General features: G+C 56.7%; 3 protein-coding genes across 3 annotated transcripts; 2 read left to right on the top strand and 1 right to left on the bottom strand.

Moving 5' to 3' along the window:
* Positions 1 to 4,308: 4,308 nt before the first annotated feature.
* On the bottom strand, positions 4,309 to 7,493 carry TRUB2 (TruB pseudouridine synthase family member 2; the record flags this gene model as incomplete). The annotated part of the gene is made up of 8 exons (XM_079544873.1): positions 4,309 to 4,598; positions 5,357 to 5,493; positions 5,886 to 5,958; positions 6,524 to 6,605; positions 6,793 to 6,854; positions 7,037 to 7,111; positions 7,201 to 7,320; positions 7,397 to 7,493. The coding sequence occupies 8 exons, from the start codon at positions 7,491 to 7,493 to the stop codon at positions 4,309 to 4,311; spliced, it is 936 nt and encodes a 311-aa protein (XP_079400999.1).
* Positions 7,494 to 7,536: 43 nt separating this feature from the next.
* On the top strand, positions 7,537 to 11,261 carry COQ4 (coenzyme Q4; the record flags this gene model as incomplete). The annotated part of the gene is made up of 7 exons (XM_079544924.1): positions 7,537 to 7,594; positions 7,675 to 7,854; positions 8,387 to 8,483; positions 9,626 to 9,728; positions 10,030 to 10,159; positions 10,759 to 10,852; positions 11,099 to 11,261. The coding sequence occupies 7 exons, from the start codon at positions 7,537 to 7,539 to the stop codon at positions 11,259 to 11,261; spliced, it is 825 nt and encodes a 274-aa protein (XP_079401050.1).
* Positions 11,262 to 14,930: 3,669 nt separating this feature from the next.
* SLC27A4 (solute carrier family 27 member 4) lies at positions 14,931 to 20,796 on the top strand (the record flags this gene model as incomplete). Its single annotated transcript, XM_079544623.1, has 12 exons — positions 14,931 to 15,091; positions 15,707 to 16,101; positions 16,749 to 16,907; positions 17,258 to 17,327; positions 17,438 to 17,529; positions 18,014 to 18,123; positions 18,508 to 18,717; positions 18,933 to 19,059; positions 19,242 to 19,379; positions 19,536 to 19,700; positions 20,149 to 20,295; positions 20,639 to 20,796. The coding sequence occupies 12 exons, from the start codon at positions 14,931 to 14,933 to the stop codon at positions 20,794 to 20,796; spliced, it is 1,932 nt and encodes a 643-aa protein (XP_079400749.1).
* Positions 20,797 to 22,039: the final 1,243 nt, after the last annotated feature.

Below are 22,039 nucleotides of genomic sequence, written 5' to 3'. Positions count from 1 at the left end.
TCCCCACCTCGGCGCGCCCCCGGCACGGCAATGCGTTCCCCGGCGCCGAGAGGGCACGGCCGGGCCCGGGACTACAACTCCCAGCGTGCCCCGCGGTGCCGACATCCGGTTCCCGGCGTGCCCCGCGCCGTGCCGGCGGTGCGTGCGGGACGCGGCGGTCCTGGCGGAGCAGCGCCGTTCCCCCTCGGGGCGCGTGGCGCCGCCGGCGCAGCGGAGGTAGGAGAGGTTCGGTTCGGTTCGGTTCGGTTCGCGCCGTCCCGCAGCGCCCCGCTGACGCCGTCTTGTGCTGACGCGGGGCTCCCCGCGCTGTTTCAGGTCTCTCGGCGGCTCCCGGCGGAGCGGCGGTGCCGGTTTCAGACCTCCGGTAAGCCGCTCTCCCTCCCCGTTCACCCGGCGGCTCGCGGTGCCGTTAGCGGCCGCCGGACGCGTTCTGTTCCCGCAGCTCCCGGCCGCACCGTCGCACAGAGCGGGCGGAGAAGCGCCGTGCGATGACATCGAAGCTCTGAAGGAAAAGGACCGCGCTCTGGACCGGGAGATCGCGCAGCTGCTGTCCGAGTACGGCCCGCGGGGCTCCGTTACGGCCCGGCTGGCTGCGCCGTACTGCGGCCGTGCTTTGGGTTACGGGGCCCGTGAGCTGCAGCACGGAGCTCCTTCCCGGTTGTTTTTCCAAGGGCTTGGTTGGGAAGGCTCTGACCTCACGTGCTGCGGTAACGATGTGTGAATTGGGAATGAACGGGGGTATTTTTTAGCTGATGTCAGCACACATTGTGCCAGCAGAGCTGCTGATACAGGTGGGATCTCAGGCCGTGGATTGCACCGCTGCCCAGCCCGGGCCTGGATGAGCGTTTCCCCTGCTCTGTGTGGGGTAATGCACACTTGATTTTAATGCAGAGGGGCGTTAATCCTAGGGACGTGAAGGGTGGAAAAAAGCTCTTCCATCCCGACCCCGCTGTGCCACTGACACATCCCTGCGTGCCATGATCCCACGGCCCCGGAACATCTGCACTGATAGGGGCTCCAGCACTCCCTGGGCTGTGCAATGCCTCACAGCTCTGAGAAGGGGTTTTTCCTAATATCCAACCTAAAAATCGTTGTTCTAAACAGAGGGGTTTTACCAGGCTGGGTCTGCATACCTCAGCTATCCTTTGTTTGGCAGTGTTTTGTGGCTTTGTTACAGAGGGTACAGCGTGGAGGAACTGGAGAAGCACATCTCCCTGCTCCATGAGTATAATGAAATTAAAGATGCTGGACAGATGCTGCTAGGCAAACTGGGTAAGGAGAGGAAGGCTATTGAAGATCTTGGTGAAGTAAATCTTGATATATAAAGAGACACTGATGCCGTGAAGGCAGAGCTTGTTTCAGTATTAGGCTTCCTTAACAAAACAAAGTGGTGGGGAAAGGGACACAGCTGGAAATTCTTGGTTCCTTAGCTGTGGGTGCTTCTGTGGGACTTAGAGTCTACTAGGAGGAAAACACAAATCTTTTCTGACTTATTTGCTGTCTTCTTAATGAAAGCAATGGAATTTCTTTCTTTTCTAGCTGTTATCCGAGGAGTTACTACGAAGCAGCTGTACCCTGAGTATGACCTGGAGCTTAGTGACTAGCATGGGACCCGCAGGCTGCCGTGACCTGCAGACATGACTGTTGCAGGGCCGTTGTGTTTTGGTGTCGTACCCATTTAGAGCCAACAGAAGCAGCACATATGCTGAATTTCAAGAGATTTTGTTAGCAGCCACATTTCTCAGCAGCTTTGGAATGTGCAAGTTAAGGATGATACCAGCTCATTCCTGTTTGTGGGAAAGGGATGTTGGGATACTTTCAGTTTACTCTGCTACCTGAGAAACACTATTTCTAATCGTCATTTCTTAATTGGAATGGTTGTAATCCAAGGTTGATGCTGAAGTTCTTCCCAATGAGCCTTTGCTTCTCTGCAGCATCCAGGCTCGATCTGGGTATGTTAACCTGCAGGTGCAGCAGCCTCTGGATGGATGGAGGAAGTCTGGGAGCAGCATGTGTGAAGTGACAGCTGCTGTGTCAGGAAAGCCGTGGGGAAAAAAGAGGACCAAAGGCTGAAGTTGTGATGGTGGTTTGGTTTTGTTATGATTGGATCTGGAGGAGTTTGAGTGTTCAGCAATTTTGTACTCAACTGCTGTAATATCCAGAGGTTTTGTTTCATTTCTGTAGTAAACAGAACATTGTGTTGAACTGTCTGACCTGAATTAAAGCAGCTATTGCATCCCTCAGTAATTCGCTTTGAGAGCGTGTGACTCATGAAATGAACTTGGGAACAAATTCTTCAACTATATTCTATTCTGAGACAACATTAAGATGTGCTATTCAGTGTTTTCTGAGGACTGACTGGGGACAGCGTGGCAGCACTGCTGCTGGGAATGAGAGCTGCAGAATTACGTTTACTCAATTGTAAATGCAGTCACTACAGTGAAAGTGAGCAGTGTCCTAAGCACAGGGTTGTGTTGAGAGCAGGAGTGTTTCAGCATCAGCTCTTAGGACTGAGGGTGACTGCACAACCCAAGTTTGGCTGCTTTGTGCCAACTGATGAAGTGCTCTGACCACAAATGTTGTTCCTGCTTCACTCAAGCTCAATGTCCTGTCCAGTTCTACTTCCTACACCTTCCTGCCAAGTAATTTTCCCCCCTTGCTTTCAGTCAGGCCTATATTTGCAGTCTGTTCTTTGTATTTCTAAATTTGGAAGAAATTAATCTCTCTTCACAGTGCCTGGATATCAGACAAGTGGTCAGAAAAGCTGCTGCTGAGAGCACAGCAAAAAGGCGTTGGGAAATGTTTTTTTCATTGGGAAGTGCATACATCAATGCCAGCACTTTGTGCGAGGTGTAAGGCACGTGCATGAAGCACAGCCCGCTGCCCAAGTCATGGAAGGTTACTGAAGGACTGAGAGGTCCGTGTCTCCTTCCCCCCATCCCCTCCTGTAGAAGCACTGGGATCAACGCAGTCACAATGACACTGCCTGCTTAACCAGTGCTGGGTTTTGCTTCAGTTAGCACAAGGGAGCTGTTGGGGATGATGTCCTCATCTCAGACCGCTGTCCACAAAGGATGGATGCACACAAACCAGCCAGCCGACAGCAAACTGCCCCTGGTGAGGCTCTGCAGTGGGCACAGAGCAGTGCTGCGTGGTGCTGTCTGCAGAGCAGGGAGACCCAGGGCAAAATGGAAGGGTTCCAGGCTCTGCGTTAAAAACTTCAGGGACTGAGCTCTGCTACTGCGGTACTTCATCCCTGCTCCTCCCAGAGTTGCTCCTTGTACTTTAAGGGCAACCTGGAAGATAAACTATGCTTGTCTTCGCCCAAATCCAGAAGAATAGAACCAATAATTTCTGTTGCTTTTCCATAGTATGTAAATATCTAGAAGTAAGCAAGTCTCTGGCTGGGCAGACAGCAGGAAAATATTGCATGTTGTAACAGCACCGTTCTTAATTTAAATTTAGAAAGCTTATTTCTGTTAAGTCTAATCCACATATAATGATCTCACAGGTAACAAGTGCAATTACAGAACTGAAACCCCCACGGAGAGGCAGTACCTCTGCCTGCAGGCAGCTGCCAAAGCGCAGCACACCACAGCCCCTGAGCACCCCTGGTTCATCAGCAAAAGCAAACAAAGCTTTTTCTTTCTTAATTAAAGGGTCACTGTGCTTGTCTGTAGTGCTGAACTCAAAAACAGCCTCTTTCCCTTCGTGTCAATTTCAGTTTTATTCCTTATATTGTTAGCATCTTTGTGTCAGTCCCTCTTTCTGCACTGCACACGCTCTGACAGCCATTTCCCTGCTGGACTTTAGGTAAGCTGCCTTTCCTCCCTTGCAGCCCTCTTTTAGTCTCATTTCTGGCTCTGAAAGTGGGGCTAAAGCAAAGGCACTACTTTTACTAGGGGAACGTGGGGAAAATAAAAACCTGTGCAGCAGTGGAGTTGTGCTGCTGGTTGCGAGGAGCAAGCAGATCATGCAATCAAGAGAACACAGCTCTGTAAGAAGGTGCCTGTGTTTCCTGCTGCTGAACAATTTGGGAAGAGGCTTCTGTATCCCATAGCAACCTAACGATCCCAAAGCCAACAGGGATTTTGGCACAGCTAACTCCTGTTAATGAACTGTTTACAATGCTTTAAAATTATACAGCCTGTCAACGGAAAAATGCCTCTCTGATTAAAGTCATCTCGAAGAAATGGTGGAAGTGAACTGCAATTAACCTCTTTCCTTCTGCTGTCCATCATCCTGTCAGCACATAGCTCTGTTGCTGTGTTGCAGAGGGGATGTGGATGTTCCCTCTGGAGCACGTACTCAGCTGTCAGCGGCGTGGGCAGCCTCAGCATCCATCTCCTGAAGAACACTTCCATCCCAATGGCTCATTGTTTTCTCTAGCTCGGTTTTCACTCTAAGCTGACAGTTCAGAATTGCATTCTGTATGCTCTGCAGGTTCCACTGCGTTCTCAGGAGAGCATCATCCAGTGTGAAGACACCGTCCCGCGTTCTTCGCACTTGTGTGCACACAGCAGATGATTTCAGCTCCAGCCCGATCTCATGGACTACTTTGCGGAGGTATTGCTGGGTCTCGTGCAAGCAGTGAATTTCTGGAAGGTCAGAGAGATTCCTTCAGAACGGGCAAAGCAATGGGACAAATTCAGACCTTGTCTGTAGTGCAGACATCCATCACGCTTATGCTGAAGGAAACAGTTCAGCAGAATAGATTGCTATGATAAAGCACAGGTGGATTGTGCATTTCTGGAATACTGCAGGCTGTCCTGGCCCCCCCAGAAACTAAAGCTTTTGAGCAGATCTGTATATGCAGCAGAATTACAGAGATTTAGATATTTTAAAGTGGATAACATTTACCTTCCCACCTTTGTGATGAATTATTTGTGAGCAATAGCAGACCGACTGCAGAAAAGCAAACCATGTTTAAACACGCTCCCATGCCCCGAGCTGCACTGCATTTAAATATCAGCACAAGGAAGAATTTTGCCCCATAGGCATTCACTTTGCAAAGTTTCTTGCCTCAGTCTAAGATCTGCAAGTAGCAGGGAAAGCAAAATGAGGGAGGTGTGCAGCTGGTTTGATTTGCTGCAGCATCTTCAGTTCTGTAAAGGTTTCAGACAATTGCTCTCAGAAACAGGGAAAAAAAAAAGGCTTTGCACTACAGAGATCATCCAGCAAAGGGATGCTGTGCTGAGCTTGGAAGCTACAGCTCATGACACTGCAGGGATTACTGGTTGGTACCAAACTCCCGCCAATTCATGGTGCATGAGGTCACTAACAGGAAAGTGAATTTCACCAACTTATATACACATTCACACCAGACCTCCCCCAGTCCATTCTGCACCAGTCCTACCTAGCTGGAATTCAGGGAGTGCAAACTGGAGACACCGGATGGCAGTGATTATTGGGGGGCTTTTTCCCATGGGGCGAATCAGCCCCTTCACAGCCAGCTCATAGGCCTCCTGTGTTTTCATATCGATGTTAGAATGCCTGGAAAAGGAGAAAAGGAGCAGAGCAGACATGAGTGCTTCTCTTCAATGGCATTCGAAATAGGTACAGTCCCAACTAAAGCAGAGCTGCACTTGCTATTCTCAGAACTGCCCATGCATGAAGTTTCTGCACACATCTTAATGCTGCGCTGTTTGCAGCAGTGTAGTGGTTTGGGAGGGAGGTGCTTGGCCACGTCTGTAAGATATCAGTGCAGGTCTTAGTGCAGCCAGCAGGTCCTATGGAGCTGGAGATGTCAGAGTACAAAAAAGGACACTTAACAGTGGTCCCTCACCAGCATGCAGAGCACTCTGTGACTTCTGTCTGCTCTGATCTAGCGCTCAAACCTTCACAAGCTGTCACAGCAAACACAGCCATGCTTTTCACATACGTACATCAGCAAGGCCTTGTGATTTGTTCCTTGGATGACGGCGAGAATCCGTTCCAGCTTCTCCCTCGTGATATGATCTGCAAATATCAAGGTAGAAACAAAGTCTCAATTATCCATCTGGAAGCTGGAAGGACAGCAGCCTGAGTGGTGCCATCGGTGTTAGCAGGTCGCATCCAAATGGTTCACAGGAGCCGCAGTGTGGGGTAGGCTCTGTTCATCGTGCCATGTAAATGAGCAGCACAGTGCTGCACTACAAAGGAAGGGTCATTTTTTCTTAATTGATTTCAAGATGTTGGCTCCAGTTTCTCCTACGAGTGGCTGAAGGATTTAATTCCACAAAGGCTTCTCACCGCTACCTGTAGATGTGATATAAGCACACCTGGCTCCCACCCATGCCAGCAGCAGCTGCTGGGATGAAGGCTCAGCCTGGTTTGTGCGTGCTGCACTCAGCACAGGTGGACAAAAACACCTTGACTGCATGTGGGCTACATGCACAGAGCGGCCAGGAAGTGTTTGGAGCATTACCTTCTACTGCTGTGCATTCTACCTGGCCAAATGCCTTGCTATTCAGCAGGAGTGCTCTTTGTTTTGTGTTCTGTTCAGGATTTTTTTTTCCTTAAACACATCGACTCAGTTTCTTACCAAACGTCGTCTTCTCTATCAGCTTCCCAGTGTCTGAGAAGTCCACGGTAGCTTTACCAAACTGCCCCCTGACTGTGTAAACCTCCAAGAAAAGCAGAGAGTGACATCCATCAAAGCTTCAGAGCCACTGAGCAGCATCACATCCAGCCATCAGCCCACCCCACCAACACCTCCCTCAGTGCCACATCCCACGGCTCTGGAACGCCTCCGGGGCGGCACTGAGACTCAGACCCCATCCCTGAGTGCCCGTGGCACTGCGCAGCGCCTACCTTGCTCAGGTGGCAGTCGTACAGGTGGCTGAGGAGCTTGTTCCCGTGCCCAACACCGAGCACTGCAACACAGGAGGCACGCTTAGAGCCGCGCCGCCCGTTCCACGCGTGCCGCTCCCCAGCCGGAGCCGCCGGCCCCGCCGCCCATCCCGCAGCACCGCGGCGGTGGGAGCAGCGTGCGGACGGCACGGCAGAGCCGCCTCGATGTCCCCCAACACCCGACCGCGCCGCGCCCCGCTCGCACCGAACACCCCCGACGCCTTCACGTCCAGCCGGTGCCCGGCGCCGATCTTCAGCTGCGTGAAGCGGGGCCCTCGAACTGCGGAAAGAGACGGCGGTCAGCGCGGGACCCTGCCGGCCCTCCCCATGCCGACCCTCCCCCTCCTCCCCGCCGCTCCCGGCGCTCACCCAGGCGGTGCTCGGCCAACACCGGCACCCGCACGGCCTCCAACGCCGGCGGCCCCGCGCTCGCAGCGGGCAGGAAGCGGATGCGGCTCCGCGGGGGCCGCGCTGGGGCCGCGTTGAGCTCTGCAAGAAACGGGAGGATAATCAGAGACGGAGCCGCGTGCGTGTATTTACGGGGGGGTCCCGGAGCTCCGCTCACCGCGCAGCAGCCGCGTCTCCACCGCATCCCGCACGCGGTTCCACGCCACTCCCGGCGGTTTGTACACCGCGAACAGCCCCGCAGGAACCGCCGCCATCCCGCCCCGCCCCGCCCCGCCCCGCCGCTTCCGGGGCTGCGCCATGCTGCGGGGGGCGGCGGTGCGGGCCGCGCTGCTGCGGGCGGTGCGCGGCGCTCCGGGTAAGGGAACCCCGCGCCTGCGGTGCGGCTCGTCCCGAGGGTGCCGTGACTCTGAGCTCTGCTACCGCCGCTCCCCGCAGGCAGAGCCGGGCTGGGCCGCGCCGTGCCCCGCGCTGAGGAGCAGGAGGATGAGGAGGAGGAAGAACAGCCGGCGGGGCGCGTCCCGCTGTACCCCGGGCACATCCCGACCAGCCCGCTGCAGAAAGCGCTGCTGGCGGCCGGCTCGGCGTGCGTGGCTCTGTGGGATCCCTACAGGCACGGTGCGTGGGGATGGGGCACGGAGCGGGGCTCGGGGAGCTGGGATGGCTCAGTGCGGAGCAGAGGAGGCTCAGAGGAGACCTCATCGCTCCCTGCAATCCCTGAAAGGAGTTGTGGTGAGGTGGGTCGGCCTCTGCTCCTGGGGAACAGCAATAGGATGAGAGGTGTTGGCCCCACGTAGTGCTGGGGGTTCAGGCTGGGTACTGGGGAACATTCCTTCTCACAAGGAGCGGTGCTGCACTGACGCAGCTGCCAAGGGAGTGCTGGGGTCACCATCCATGGAAGTGTTCCAGACCTGTGGAGATGTGGCACTGAGGGACGGGTCGGTGGGCATGGGGGTGGGCTGGGGTTGGACTTGAGAGGGCTTTTCCAACCTGAATGATTCCATGAGCCCCTGCCAAGCAGATCTGTGCCTGCCTGCAGCGCTCGGTGCCCCCTTCCCTCCCCTGTCAACCAAATGTGTCCAGGTGGTGCAAATGCAAAACGTGTGCAGGATTGTGCTGTTGGTGTGTCACTGTGCGGTCTCTCTTTCAGACATGGTGGCAGTCCTCGGTGAGACCACGGGCTGCCTTGCCCTGCCCAAGCTGCGAGACAGGATGAGGAATGACCCTGAAGGTTACCGCATCCTCCAGTGCGTCCCCCACACCCGGCCCTGGCCCTCCACCTCTGTCAGACCCCATCCCTCTGCCCCATGGGTCCGAGCGCCTTCCCTGGGCCTGTAAAGGAGAGCCCCACACTGCTGCCATTTGAGGAGCTCAGGCATCTGTCAGCTCTGAGCCTCCTGGCTGTGGATTTTGCTCCATACTTAGTGCTCAGCAAAGCCCTGCAGCAGATCCAGGAGCAGCAGCACAGAGCCCCTGGGCCCTGTTTCAACATTGCTGTCTGTTCTGCTCTGCTGCCTTGGCAGGTTCTGTCTCTCTTTGTGTGGATGCAGTGTGTTTTCTCTGTTTTGTCCTCTGCACCATTTCCTCCACTGGGGACTCCACCCCCACTGCTTTGTCTTCTCCATAGGCACTCCACATTTTCATTCCACCACCCTCGGCATCTCCCTAAGCTGTGAGATAAGACTTGATGGCTTTTGCTTCTGTGTCTGCGGGGACTGTTGGGCACAAGTCTGAGGACCAGGAAGGACTCAATAAGGCTCTGATTAACCACGATCTCACTGTTCTTCCTCTTTTTTTTCCAGTCCCTTCAGCTGATGAGGGATACAAGGAAGCATTTGCTGCAGTCAGGGTAGAGGTGGTGCTCATCCCACTTATCTCCCTGGCATCTGGGCAGCTCCTGGATCCACTCAGGCTGTTATCAGGAGGAAAATTTGTCCTGTGCAGAAATGAAAGGGCTTTTGTTCCATTCCAGTGCTACATGGTGCCTGTTTGCCACCAGCCTGGGCAGGAGACCTTTCTGTGCTTGGCCGCCACATGGCTGCCAATGAAAGCCTGAGCAAGAAAGAAGCAAAACCTGCATTTAGAACAAACACCTTACCCTCTCTCAGGCTGTTGCTTTGAAGTCTGTCTGTTTCACAGGGGCACTGAGATCCACTCTCTGGGCCTGACTGCTAGCCAGGCTCAGTGCAAGCACTGCACTTCTCCTCCAGAGCTGCTGGAGTGGGCAGAGGTTGCAGTTCTCATTGCCAGGGCTTCAGGTGGACTCCTTACAGAACGCATCCTTGTGGGAGCACTTGGGGGGCTGCGCAGGGAGGGGTTTCCAAGTCTTCATCTGCCCAGGGCCCCCAGTGTGTGGGTCCCACACGATGCTCAGTGCTTTCTGTTTCAGGGAGCGGCCTCGCATCCGCCTCTCCACGCTGGACATGGCCCGGCTGCGGGGGCTGCCGGCCGGCACGCTGGGCCGTGAATACGTCCGCTTCTTGGAGGACAATGTGAGTGTGGGATCTCACTGTGCTTGTCTCTGTGCCAGGAGCACAGATGAGATTTAGAGGCAGGCTGTTGCTGTGGAGAAGCCCATAGAGCACCTGGAGATGAAGGGAATTGGTGGGAGTTGGGAGGTCGGGATGTGATGCTGGGTGTGGGTGATGCATCCTCAGTGCTGTGTGTTTTATCTGTGTAAATGATACTCACTGCTGAGAAATACACTGATGGGGAGCTCTGCATTGCTGTGTGTTAAAGATTGAAATGAGTGGCTTCGAGTTCTGACTGACCTGCACCTCTTTGCCCTTGCAGAAGGTTTCTCCAGACACCCGCATGCCAGCCAAGTTCGTGGATGATGAAGAGCTGGCGTACGTGATGCAGCGGTACCGGGAAGTGCACGACCTGATGCACACCCTGCTGGGCATGCCCACCAACATGCTGGGTGAGCTGCCACGTTCCATGCTGCCCATCGACCCCAGTGATGGCTTTTGACCCATCGGAATCCCTAATCCCCAGCCCACAGAGGTGCACAGGGAGGTTGGCCGCAATCCCTGTCCTGCACTGCTGTCATCCATCATCTGTGGCTGTTCAGTGCCTGCTGGGTTTACCATGATGTGGTATTTTGCAAGATCGGAGCGCAAGCTTAGGGGTTTCCTGGTTCCTTATCCATGCATCCCCATGTCCTTTCCCCTCATTTTGTGTCTGACTCAGTCACAAGCTGAGCCTTGCTGATGAGCCAGCAGGAACCAGCATTTCTGGTCCCTTGGAAGCTTCTGGCTGAGATGTGACAATGGATGAAAATGGGCTTTCCCATGCTGGGAGATAGGGAAAGATACACGGGAAAATCCTCATTTAGCAATTGCATCGCTAAAGATCTCCAGGAGCCCAGCCTGCCTGGGCCATGCCCAAGCTTGTGGGGCAGTGACAAGGGGTGCTGCTCCTGGGGGTGGCGGCCGGGCTGTCCCTGGGGGAAGAGCAGGGCTCCCATCCTGGTGTGGAACCGTGCCCTGTGCCTGCTCACAGCGCTCTGCTTCCTGCCAGGTGAAGTGGTGGTGAAATGGTTTGAAGCCGTCCAGACAGGGCTGCCCATGTGTGTGCTGGGAGCAGCGTTTGGCCCCGTTCGTCTCAACGCACGGTAAGCAGTGATGCTGTCTGGTGAGGGTCCATGTTAACCTGAGTTCTGATCCTGGGTTTGCTGCTGGCTGTAACCTTCCCACACAGAGTCCCGTCCCATGCCTCAGTTTCCCCTGTGAGATAAGCAGGAGTGCTGAAGGGTGCAGGGACGTAGGGTTTGCATCTGCCCGGAACAGGGACTTGGAAGAGGAAATAGAAAATCAAACGTGGAAATGAAAACCATTGTCTTCTGTGCCCTTTGTTGCAGAAAGCTGCAGGTCCTGGCCACCGAGCTGGTTCCATGGGCGGTCCGGAGCGGGCGCAACGCCAGCTGTGTCCTCAATGTCTATTATGAGCAGCGCTGGGAGCAGAGCGTGGAGTCCCTGCGGGAGGAAATTGGCATCTTCCCCCCTCCGGCTGTCCGTGTGTGAGAGCTCATGCTGGGGGGTGGGGGGGAAATGGGGGATCCCCCGTTGGCAGCTGTTCCCTGCACTGCTCCGTCTCCTGCTGCCGCACGAGTGCAGTGTGGCTCTGCTGGTGCCGGCCTGGTGCTTTTCTCTCCTGTCAAGATCTGGCAGCCCCCTGGTGGGAGAGACCTCCCTGTGCCCTGACAAAATGTGACCTCTTCTGCTGTTTGTCAGCGGGTGGAAAGGTGGCCAAGTCCTGGTCATGCTTTTGCAGCTGGGTTTTGCTGGGTTGGGAGCGAATGCAGACACAGCGAATTCATGGCGTGCAGGGGTCGGGGTGCCGTGCTGCTGTGCGCAGGGCCGGGTGCTCAGTCTGGCTCTGCTGTCTGGATGTTAACCCTGCTGGAGCTGCTGTCAGAAGATCCCAGGCTGCCCTGAGGCCCTCCTCGTCAAAAATGTCATTGTGAGAGGTTTTTGATAGGAATTGTCTTCCTCTGACAGTGAGGTGGTGTGATGGGGAGTAGGGCAGAGTCCTAGATGAGCAGGACCGGAGGCCGCCCTGCATCCGGGCGCTGCTCACAGTGTGGGTTGAGGGTTCAGCGTGCCAGCGGCTGTTTGCAGAGCAGGGGCAGAGCCACAAGGCAGGCGGGGCTGCGTGCGTGGAGGTTTGCTGTTGAAATTCCTTCTTGCTCAATAAAGCCTGTGGTGGAGCTATGGTTCCTTCTCCCTCCTCCCACCCGCCTTCTCTCCCCGTCTGGTGGGGAGATGTGACGTGAGACCTCGGCACTTTTCGGGTCCGGGATTCCACGAGACGTCACCTCGGGCCGCCCCAGCGCCAGGCTGTGCCACCGCGTCCTGGCACGGTTCCGGCCCACGGGAGGTGACGTGTCCGTGTCCGGATGCGGGAGGTCGGGCAGCTTCGCCTCCCGGTTTTGCCACATCATTGCGGATTTGTCTTTTTTTTTTTTTCTCTTTTGAGTGGTGACGACGGCTGCCACGCGGTGCCAGAAGCGCCGAGCTTGCGGCTGCCTGCCGCCCTGCTGCCCGCTGCGGTGCGCATGGGGACGAGGAGGCGGTTATTTCATTCCAAAACAGAGGAACCCATCGGGCCGATGCTGCGATCCCCCTCCCCACCGCCCGGCGCAGCATCTCCCTGCGCGCACACCTGGCCCCGCCGTCAGCACAGCCGGCGCACAGCCGCCTCCCGCCCGCAGCTCCGGGATCGGGCAGCTCTGCGCCGCGCCGCGCCGCGCTCCCCGCCTTCAAAACGCCGAGGCCCCGCCGTTCACGGCACGTCCGCCGCCCCGCGGTGCCGGCAGCGCTCCGTGCAGCGGGCGGGAGGCGGCGGCCGCTCCGCGCCCTCGGGCAAAATGCGACTCTGGTGGGACTCGAACCCACAACCTTTGAATGACTCCCGTCACCGCCGCGCTAGAAGTCCAATGCGCTATCCATTGCGCCACAGAGCCGTCGGACAGCCCCGCCGCCTTCGCCGCCTCTTCCCGCCGCGCAGCGTCCCGCCCCGCGCCACGCTCGGGGCCGCCGCCTCTGCCGCTGTCGCCGCCGCCGCCATCGGGAGCGGAGCTGGGAGCGGAGAAGCGGCCGAGGCAACGCTCGCCCCGCAGCGCCGCCGGAGCTTCGGAGCGGAGAGGCGGCGCCGGGTGGGACTACAGCTCCCGGCGGGCCGCACGGAGCGCTCCGCCCCGCCCCGCCCCGCCCCGTGCCGCAGCGGCGGGCGGGCCCTGCTCCCCGCTCCGAAGCTCCCGGCCCCGCTCCCGGCGGCGGTGCAGGTGGCCGGGCCGCACTGGAACGCGCTGGAGCCCGGTAAGAGTGCGGCCCGTCCCCTTCTCCCTTCTCGCGGCCTCCCCCGCTGACTCGGAGGGGCTCCCGGTGCGGGGATCGGCGGGGGTTCGGCCGCTGCCAGAGGCGCCCCGTGGAGGCGGTGCGGCTCCGACAGGAGGTTCGGAGCCGGTTTCGGGCAGGGCGAGGCGCGGCGGGGACTGCGGCAGCGGGAGGCGGGAGCCGGGCGGGAGCGGGCGGGAGGGTCCCGGTGCCGCCCCGAGCCGGGGAGAGCCGCGGAGGCTCCGCAGGAATGGAAGCGCGGCGCCGGGGGCTGCGGCGCCGGCCTGGAGCTCCGAGCTCTGCGGCGGATGCGCCGTGCCCCCCCGCCTTCCGCAGCCCTGTGCCCGCCGTGCGGCCCCCACGCCGCCGTCCATCCCGTCCGCCCCCCCCCCTCCCCCAGCGGAGCCGCCCGGCTGGGCGCCTCGGAGCCGCGCGCGGTGGGCGTGGAGGTGGGCGCGGGGCAGCGCTCGGTTGGGCGGCGGCCGTCCGCGCTGCCGACGGGCCGCTGTGTGCGGCGGAGATGGGAGCGGATGGCGGGCGCCTGCCCGGGCCTGCCCGCCTCGTGTGGGCGGTGGAACGCCTCGCTGCCCACGCGACGTGCCCCCCCCGGCCGCTTCGCCACTCGTGTCCGATGCTGGAGGTGTAAGGGAGGGCCCGGCGCTTGGCTGGAGTGCGGCGGTTTGGTGGTTTCCCCGTTAAGCCGCATAAAGAGGTTCGCGGGGGTAAAATAAGGAGGGTCCTGCCCTGCTGAAAGCCACTGGGGGACGCTGAGCTGCTCGGGAGGAGGCTTGGAGCCGGGGGCAGGAGTGAGATGTCTGAGTCGGGGCTGTAGGACATCCCCGTGTTGCGGGCTTGGGGCCATCCCTGCCTGCTCCGGGGTCACAGCTCGGGTGCTGCATGACATGCTTGGATGCTGTCTCACGTGGGGCAGCCTGGGGCTGTGGCTGCCAGTCTCAGAGCAGGGAATCATCTTCAAAAGGGGAAGGGGAATCGTGCCAGAATTTCATTCCTCTGAGGCCGTGTCGGGAAGGACTGGTGTTATCTAGGAGCCGTCACTGCGCTTAGGTCACGCTGCTGCCTGGGAATAGCCTTTGCTAAATCATGGTCACCTGTGAGTCCTGGAGCTGTGACTGGGAGCGTTTGAGACAGAAATATCACAGTCTATCCACAGGGCTTGGGGATGGGGCCTGGGTGCACCCAGCAGCTGGGACAGCCCTCGCTGTGCCTCGTGGCCATCGCCCGCCCGGCCGTGCCTCCAGGCCAGGAAGCACGGGTTTACAAACACAGGCAGAGATCAGAAGATGGAGTGTCCTCATCCCGTTGGAGCAGTGTCAGACTGAGCCCCGCAGTCCAGCAGCTGTCCTGGGCACATGTTGGTGCTGTGGGAATGGAAGAGCTGGGCTGTAGGGATCCTCAGGGCAGGGAGGAATTTGGATCTGGACTGTCCCGGGTTGGGTGTGAGAGCTGAGCTCACCCTGCCTGGCATTGCTCTGGTGCCTCCTAACATCTGTATGGGGTCTCCTGCACAGCTGCGCTGTCACACCTGTGAGGTGACCTCATCCTACATCTGACACTACTGGGATGTGTCCGTGTCCCTGGCTGGTGTGCAGGCCAGGGGTCTGCAGAGAGGAACAGCCAGGCTTTTGGTGGGTTCTGAGCAGTGCCATGCGTGTGCCATGGGCAGGGTCTGCTAACATCAGCCTGCTGGGTTACATCCTCGCTGCCAGGAGAAGTGGTGACTCTGGGCCTCATCCAGGGAACTGGGAGCAGCTAATGCATCCCATGCCCATGGGTCTCTTATTGTTCAGTGTGTGTAGGTCAATATTTGTGCTTTCTCTCTCTCCACAGGCCAAGATGCTGCGTTTGGCTGCCTTCGCAGCACTGCTGCTGTTCTTCAGGGTCAGCCTGGAGCTGTCCTGGGCCCAGGCCATCCCTGCTCTCTTCATCTTCTACCTGGGATCAGGGGGATGGGACTTCTTCCTCATAGTCATCAAGACAATACGAAGGGATGTCACGTAGGTATCCTGTTTGGGGTGGCCCAACTGCGCACTGGGGTGTGTGAGCATAACCCCAGCTCTCTGTTGGCATCTGGCCCAGCTTGAAGGAGATCATCTTCTGCTGTGCCCTGAAGGCTCTAAACTCTGGGGCAAAGTTTTCCCAGGAAATATAGATTTCAGCTGAGCTCTGAAGTCTACTGATTGTCCTTGTCCTTGTACTTTATCCTGTCCCTAAAACTGCTGGCATTGCACCGGCTGACTGGGCAGGGGCAGCTCTGAGCTGGTACCAGGCTGTGCCAGCTTTTGGCAGAGATCTGCATGTGGGACAGAGTGGCACCTTTTGGAGAGCACCTGAGGCTCCAGGGCGCTCCTTTGAAGCGAGGACATCCCAGTCTGCAGCCTTCCAAAACATCTCTCCCTGCCCTCATTCCCGTAAGTGCCTTTGCAGAGGGCCTCTGCCTATATCCATGCTTTTCAGGGAAGCACCCAGAGCTGCTGCTCATCTAGAGTAACACCTGGAGCAGTGCTGGACTATTGCAGCTCCTGGCAAGGTTGCTGTGCTGTCTTTGCTGGAGGAGGTGGTTTTGCAGGGCTCACTGAGCAGCTTCCCTCTGGTTCCCTTTATTTTGGCAGCACGGGGCTGGTTCTGCTGCGGGTGAAGTGGCAGGTGTGGAGGCACGTGAAGGAGAAGAACACAATCGCCAAGATCTTCCAGAGAACTGCAAGCAAGTGTCCAGAGAAAACAGCACTGATCTTCCAAGGCACGGGCGAGAGCTGGACCTTCCGGCAGCTGGATGAGTACTCCAACCAAGTGGCCAATTTCTTCCATGGCCAAGGCTTCCGCTCTGGTGATGTGGTGGCTCTGTTCATGGAGTCCCGCAATCAGTACGTGGGGCTGTGGCTCGGCCTGGCCAAGATCGGGGTGGAGACGGCCCTGGTGAATTCCAACCTACGCATGGAGGCCTTGCTGCACTGCATCACCATCTCCAACTCCAAGGCTGTGGTTTTTGGAGTGGAAATGATGGAAGGTGAGACGCAGGCAGATGCTTCAGGAGGTTTTTAGGCTCTGTGGATTCAGTGCTCCTTTCCTGCAGGGAATAGAGCAGGGTCTCAAAAAGTGTGAACAGCTGAATTATTCAGGAATTGGATCTGATTTTCTTTCTGTTAGTAGGCAGCAGAGGTGGATGGGTTCAGTGTTCTCTGTAAGGCCCACATGGATGCAAGGATTCTTCCTTGTGCTAGAGGTTCCTCTCATGTCCACGCACTGCATGGAGCCCTGTGCTGTGCCAGGCCTGTCCTGATGGAAGGGATGAGACTCCCTTGGGGCTCCCCACACTGTTTGCCACAATCTTGCAGCACCTGCCTTCATGTTTCAGCCTACACCCCTGTGGCTGATGGTGTCGAAAGACCTCTCAGCACCACAAAGTTTTGGCTGGGAAGAAGTGGAGAACAGGATCTTCAAGTCTCTGAAGAGGCCTGGGCTGTGGTCCCAGCTGTTTAACATAGGAGCAACATCTGCCTGGGAGGGTTGTCAGGCCTTTTGGGGTTCTGCTGAGCACAGTGAGGGTGCAGCTACCTGGGGCATTATCTTCCCAAGGTCGCCTGCAAGGACAGGGAATCGCTGTGCTGTACTCACCTGGTGCTCTTTCTCTACCTCTCCTCTTTACTTTCTCAGCTATGAAGGAGGTGCAGTCCTCCATGGAGAAGTCTGTCCATCTCTTCTGGTCAGGAGAAGGAAGCCTGGAGTCTGCACTTTCCGGTGCAAAGCACCTGGATCCCCTCCTGCAGACAGCTCTTCGACACCAGCCAGATCCCCCTGAGAAGGGCTTTCTGGGTACGTGGTCAGCTTTTGGGAGCCCAACTCGTGGTATTTCATCTGGTCACAACACTGGCGAGAATGTCTGCTCGGGATGCTGAGGGCAGACTTCAGCAGCAGAGCCTGGAATGTTTGAAGGGGGGCTGAAGCCTGGCTGCATGTGGTGCAGTGCCATGTGCCCTCCATGTGTTCAAACAGACCTGGGGCGAACCCAGCATGTTCTTTATCACATAACAAAATTTATTGTGATATGAGCAGAGTACAGTTTGACTTGCCCCCACCTTATGCTTCAGCCAGCTCCACCTAGATCAGGTGCAGTGATCTAGGTCACACTGCATGTGTGATTTTGTCTCCTCATTCCTCTCCAGATAAACTCTTCTATATCTACACCTCCGGCACTACGGGAATGCCCAAGGCTGCTATTGTGGTGAACTGCAGGTAAGGCAGTGGGCAGGAGCTCTGAGGAGGAAGGGGGCAGAGCTCTGCCCCATCCTGGCACCAAGCCTCTGGCCCTGCTTCTGATGCACCCCTTGGTTTCCCCACCGCAGGTATTTCCGCATGGCCAGCTTGGTTTTTTACGGTTTTCGCATGAGACCCGATGATGTGATGTATGACTGCCTTCCACTTTACCACGCTGCAGGTAATGTGTGCCCTTGGGACCTTGCTTGCCTGGACTTTGCTTCCCCTCTGCCAAGCCCTGAGCTCAGGCTGGGGGTTGGTGCAGCAGTGATCTTTGTGTCAAAGAGGAGCTGGCTGCTGCTGGCAGTGTGTGACCTCTTTATCTGGGAGCCAGGAATTGATCTGGTTGACTTCTGGAGTGGGGACTGTTGTGTGGGGAGGACTATCCCAGCCCTTGGCCTGGCTTTGGAATAGCTGCATGGTATTGCTGACTCATGAGAAAAGGAGTGAGGAAGGGGAAGCAGTGCCCACCTTGCTGACTGAGGCGTGGTGGGATGTCTAGGTGCAAGGCGCTGCCTCACGTGCCACTGTCCCGTTGCCCTGGGGTCCTGGAGGCTTTGGCCAGATGAACACACACCTGCTGAGAGCCAGGGTGTGGCTCCTGCCTCGCTCTGGCTGGGTATGGTGTGTGGGTACTGAGGGCTTTCCTGGCTGCCTCTCTGCAGGGAACATCGTGGGCATCGGGCAATGCTTGCTGCAGGGCATGACAGTCGTCATCCGCAAGAAGTTCTCAGCCTCACACTTCTGGGAGGATTGCGTGAAGTACAACTGCACGGTGAGGCCACATGCCTGGGGATCTGTGCTGAGTTGGGGTGAGCCCAGCTGCTGCAAGAAGGAAAGGCTTGGACTCGTTCTGCCTGTCTGTCCTGAAATACCTTCCAAAGTGGTGGAGCTGTATCCTTCCCACCTCCAGCTGTCATTCCATGTTTCCCGTGCTCCAGCGTTAGCCAGGTCTTGGATAGGTTTTATAAATTGGAGGACAGTGTTTGCCAGAGATGGGTGGGCAAGGGACAAGTTGGCGGGACCCCTGGATAATACCACATCCTCTGTAGGGGACTGTGTGCATGTTGTTCCATTCCTGCCCGCCCCAAAGAACACCTTAAATATCCCAGGCTGTGGTGGAGGGTCCTAATGTGTCCTTTCTCTTTGTCCCTGCTAGATTGTGCAGTACATTGGGGAGATCTGCCGCTACCTGCTGAACCAGCCCTTCCAGGAGGTGGAGCGGCAGCACCGGGTGCGCATGGCGCTGGGCAACGGGCTGCGAGCTTCCATCTGGAGAGAGTTCATGGCCCGCTTTGGCATCGCCCAGGTGGCTGAGTTCTACGGGGCCACCGAGTGCAACTGCAGCCTGGGGAACTTCGACAATAACGTAAGGCTTTGCCACCCTCCCCATGCCCCAGGGGGTGCCTGCTGGCCTGGCGGGGGTTGAAACCCAGCAGGGCTGTTGGCTGCAGGTTCCTTGTTCCAAGAAGCTTGGCGTGCGTTAAGATCCACCTGCAGGGTTTTGACTGTGCTTTTGTGGTGCCAGCTGGGGGCAGGAATGATGTTCCTGCTACTTATGGCTCTGAGTGCCTTCTATCCTAGGTCGGGTCCTGTGGCTTCAACAGCAGGATCTTGCCAGGGGTGTACCCCATTGGCTTGGTGAAAGTGGATGAAGACACCATGGAGCTGATCCGGGGGCCGGATGGTATCTGCATCCGCTGCAAACCAGGTAAGGGCAACCACTGGGGTGCATCTCCTCAGCCCTGTGTGGATCTTTTGTCATGTACTTCATGGTAACTTAGTTAGGTTTAAGTCCTTGGTTTGTTAAACCACACCAACCCTGTTAAACACCCTTTTTCCTTGGGCATGAGTGGTTGCTTCCTCCATTCACCCCTTCTGCTCTCCGTACAGGGGAGCCGGGGCAGCTGGTGGGCCGCATTGTCAAGAGCAACCCTCTGCAGCACTTTGATGGCTACCTGAATCAGTCAGCTACCAGCAAGAAAATCGCCAGGGATGTGTTTGCAAAAGGGGATGCTGCCTATCTCACAGGTAGGCGAGTAGTGCCCTTGTGTCTGCTGAGAGGAGGGGGCTACTTGGCCGGGCTCAGGGATGTCCCAGGCTGGTGACACTGTCCTGAGATGCTCTGGGGAAGCACTTAGCTCCTCTCACACCTCATTTTTCTGCAAATCTGCCCCTTTCCTGTAGGGGATGTCCTGGTGATGGACAAATACGGTTACATGTACTTTCGGGACCGCACCGGAGACACGTTCCGCTGGAAGGGAGAGAACGTCTCCACTACTGAGGTGGAGGGGACACTGAGCCGCATCCTCAACCTGACAGACGTGGTTGTATACGGGGTGGAGATCCCAGGTAACTGAGAGGGGAGGGGAGAACGGAGGAGTGGAGGCAGGCAGGCTGCTGTACCTGGAGGTGTGTCTTGCTTGTCCAGGTCGTGTCCTTTCACAAGAGGCTGGACAGAGGCTCCTTGTGAGTTGGGAAGAGACTACTGGGGGTGTGACTGGCAGGAGCCAAAGGGTTCCCTCCCTCAGGCAGAGGTTTGACTGGTTCTGCCTGGTTTGGAAGGACCTTGAGTCCTTTTGGGATAGGCTGCAAGTGCCTCCTCTGGGAGGACATGACGGTGACCGCAGGGTGTCGCTGGTAGCCGTGGCTGCAGGCTGGTGACACAGGCAGTGTCACAGCTGGACACTTGGTGCTTTGTACAAAGCAGGGAATGTGCCAGAGGCCTCGGTGATGTGAGGCACGCGGAAGTGATGCAAGGACAGCGTGCCCAAGAATTCTCCCTTCTTTTCTGTCTCAGGCACTGAAGGGAAGGCAGGAATGGCAGCCATTGCTGACCCAGAGAACTCCTGTGACCTGGAGAGCTTTGCCAGCCAGCTGAAAAAGGCCCTGCCTCTGTATGCACAGCCTGTCTTCCTGCGGTTCCTGCACAAGGTCTCCAAGACAAGTGAGCCGCTTTCTGTGCTGTCATACAGGGCATGCAGCTGGGGGGAGCAGGGGAAAGGCACTGTGCTCCGTGGTGCACAGCGGCTGCGTGGGCAGAGGGGCTGATCTGCAGTGGAGTCGGTGTTGGGATGGAGCATGTCTGCCCTATGAGCCCCTGGTCCTACCAGCTCCTCTGGTAGTTTGGAGACCTGGGAGTGCAAGGCTCAGGATGACAGCTGATGCTAAGATGTCTCTGCCGTGAGCCTCATGGTTTGGCAGCAAGATGTGGTGCAGCACAGCAGAGCAGAGGTGGGAGTGCATGCAGTCAGCAACCCCTTGCTCCCTTTTCTTTCCCCATGTGCCAGGCACCTACAAATTCCAGAAGGTGGAGCTGCGTAAGCAGGGCTTTGACCCCACACTGGTGAAGGACAAGTTGTACTTCTTGGACTGCAGGCAAGGCCGCTACCTGCCCTTGGACCAGGAGGCGTTTGACAGGATCCAGTCGGGACAGCAGAAGCTGTAACAGTGGGGATCAAGCAAGGCAGCTCCCCAAATCTTGCTGGGGGAAGAGGGACAGGGCAGACACTGGGGAAGGAAAGGTTCAAGGAGTATAAAGGCACACTAGAGATTTTGTTTGACAAATTTTACAGATCGTGGGTTGGGGAAATGCAGCGGGGAATCAGGGGAGGGAGATGATTACATACCAAAGCATAAACTCATCATGGCTTTATTTTCTACTTGATACAATGGTGATGGTCCCATGCCACAGGATGGGCAGGGGCCCTGGCCAGTTGGGGAGGGGTGGGGTGCCCCTGCCATTCCATTTTGCTTTTCCTGTCTTTCCCTCCCTTTTCCAGCCCGCAGCAACCCTTCGTTATGAAGCCCATGAAGGGACCATTGCTGGGCTCTTCTCCTCACTCCTCCACCATGCAGCCAGCTCCTACATGGCACCAGCAGAGGGAAGCTGGGTGCCAGGTGCAGCCCCTACCCCTGCGTGGCCCACTGGTGTCATGTTTGTGCTGTGAATCAGGGAAGCAGGGTAGAGCTGGGCTCAGGAGAGGGATAGGGATGTGTTTCTACTATGCCTTGCTCTCTCCTGAGGTTGACATTTCTATTTTTCACAATCACACGCACATTATACACATATATATACATATATTATACACGCTGATCTTTTTTTTTTTTTTTTTTTTTCAATCTTAATTTATTGTCTGTACTTTTGAATGTGTCCCGGGTTTGTGCAGTAGGTGGAGGGATATCCTAGACCTGTCCTCTCTTGGAGAGCCCTTTTCTCTCACAGGGAGATAGGATGATCGTCTGGGACTGATTCTCCTCTTCCAGCATGGGTGCAGCCATGTATGTCCTTGTGGCCTTGCTCCGTGGTGAAGGACATGAGTGAACCCTGCTATCTTATGGACAGTTTTCTGGGTCTCTTATTTCCACCTTTCATGGATGCAGCCTTGTTTTGTGCACCTTCTTTCCTGTATAAAATAGGTGGGAAAGTGGCAATGAAGGGTTTGGTTTGCCTTTGCTTAAACGTACTCAGCACCTTGGGATCACAGAGCAACTCTAGGAACTTTCCTGCTGTGGTATCTGTGTCCTGAATGTGGGAGGCAACTTGCCTGGAAGGGAGAGAATCCTTCAGAGAGTTGTCTCTGTGACAGCCTGATTTCGTGTGCTCTGTGCCCCTTCCTGCAAGAGCCTAACCCAACTCTGCTGCAGGAGCTCGGCCTCTGAACTGAAATGTCCATGTTAAACACTCGACT

Source organism: Tetrao urogallus (assembly GCF_951394365.1).
Source record: "Tetrao urogallus genome assembly, chromosome: 19".
NCBI classification, from domain to species: Eukaryota; Metazoa; Chordata; class Aves; order Galliformes; family Phasianidae; genus Tetrao; species Tetrao urogallus.
Note: the sequence above shows the minus strand (reverse complement) of the source record. Positions and strands in the feature narration are given on the sequence as shown.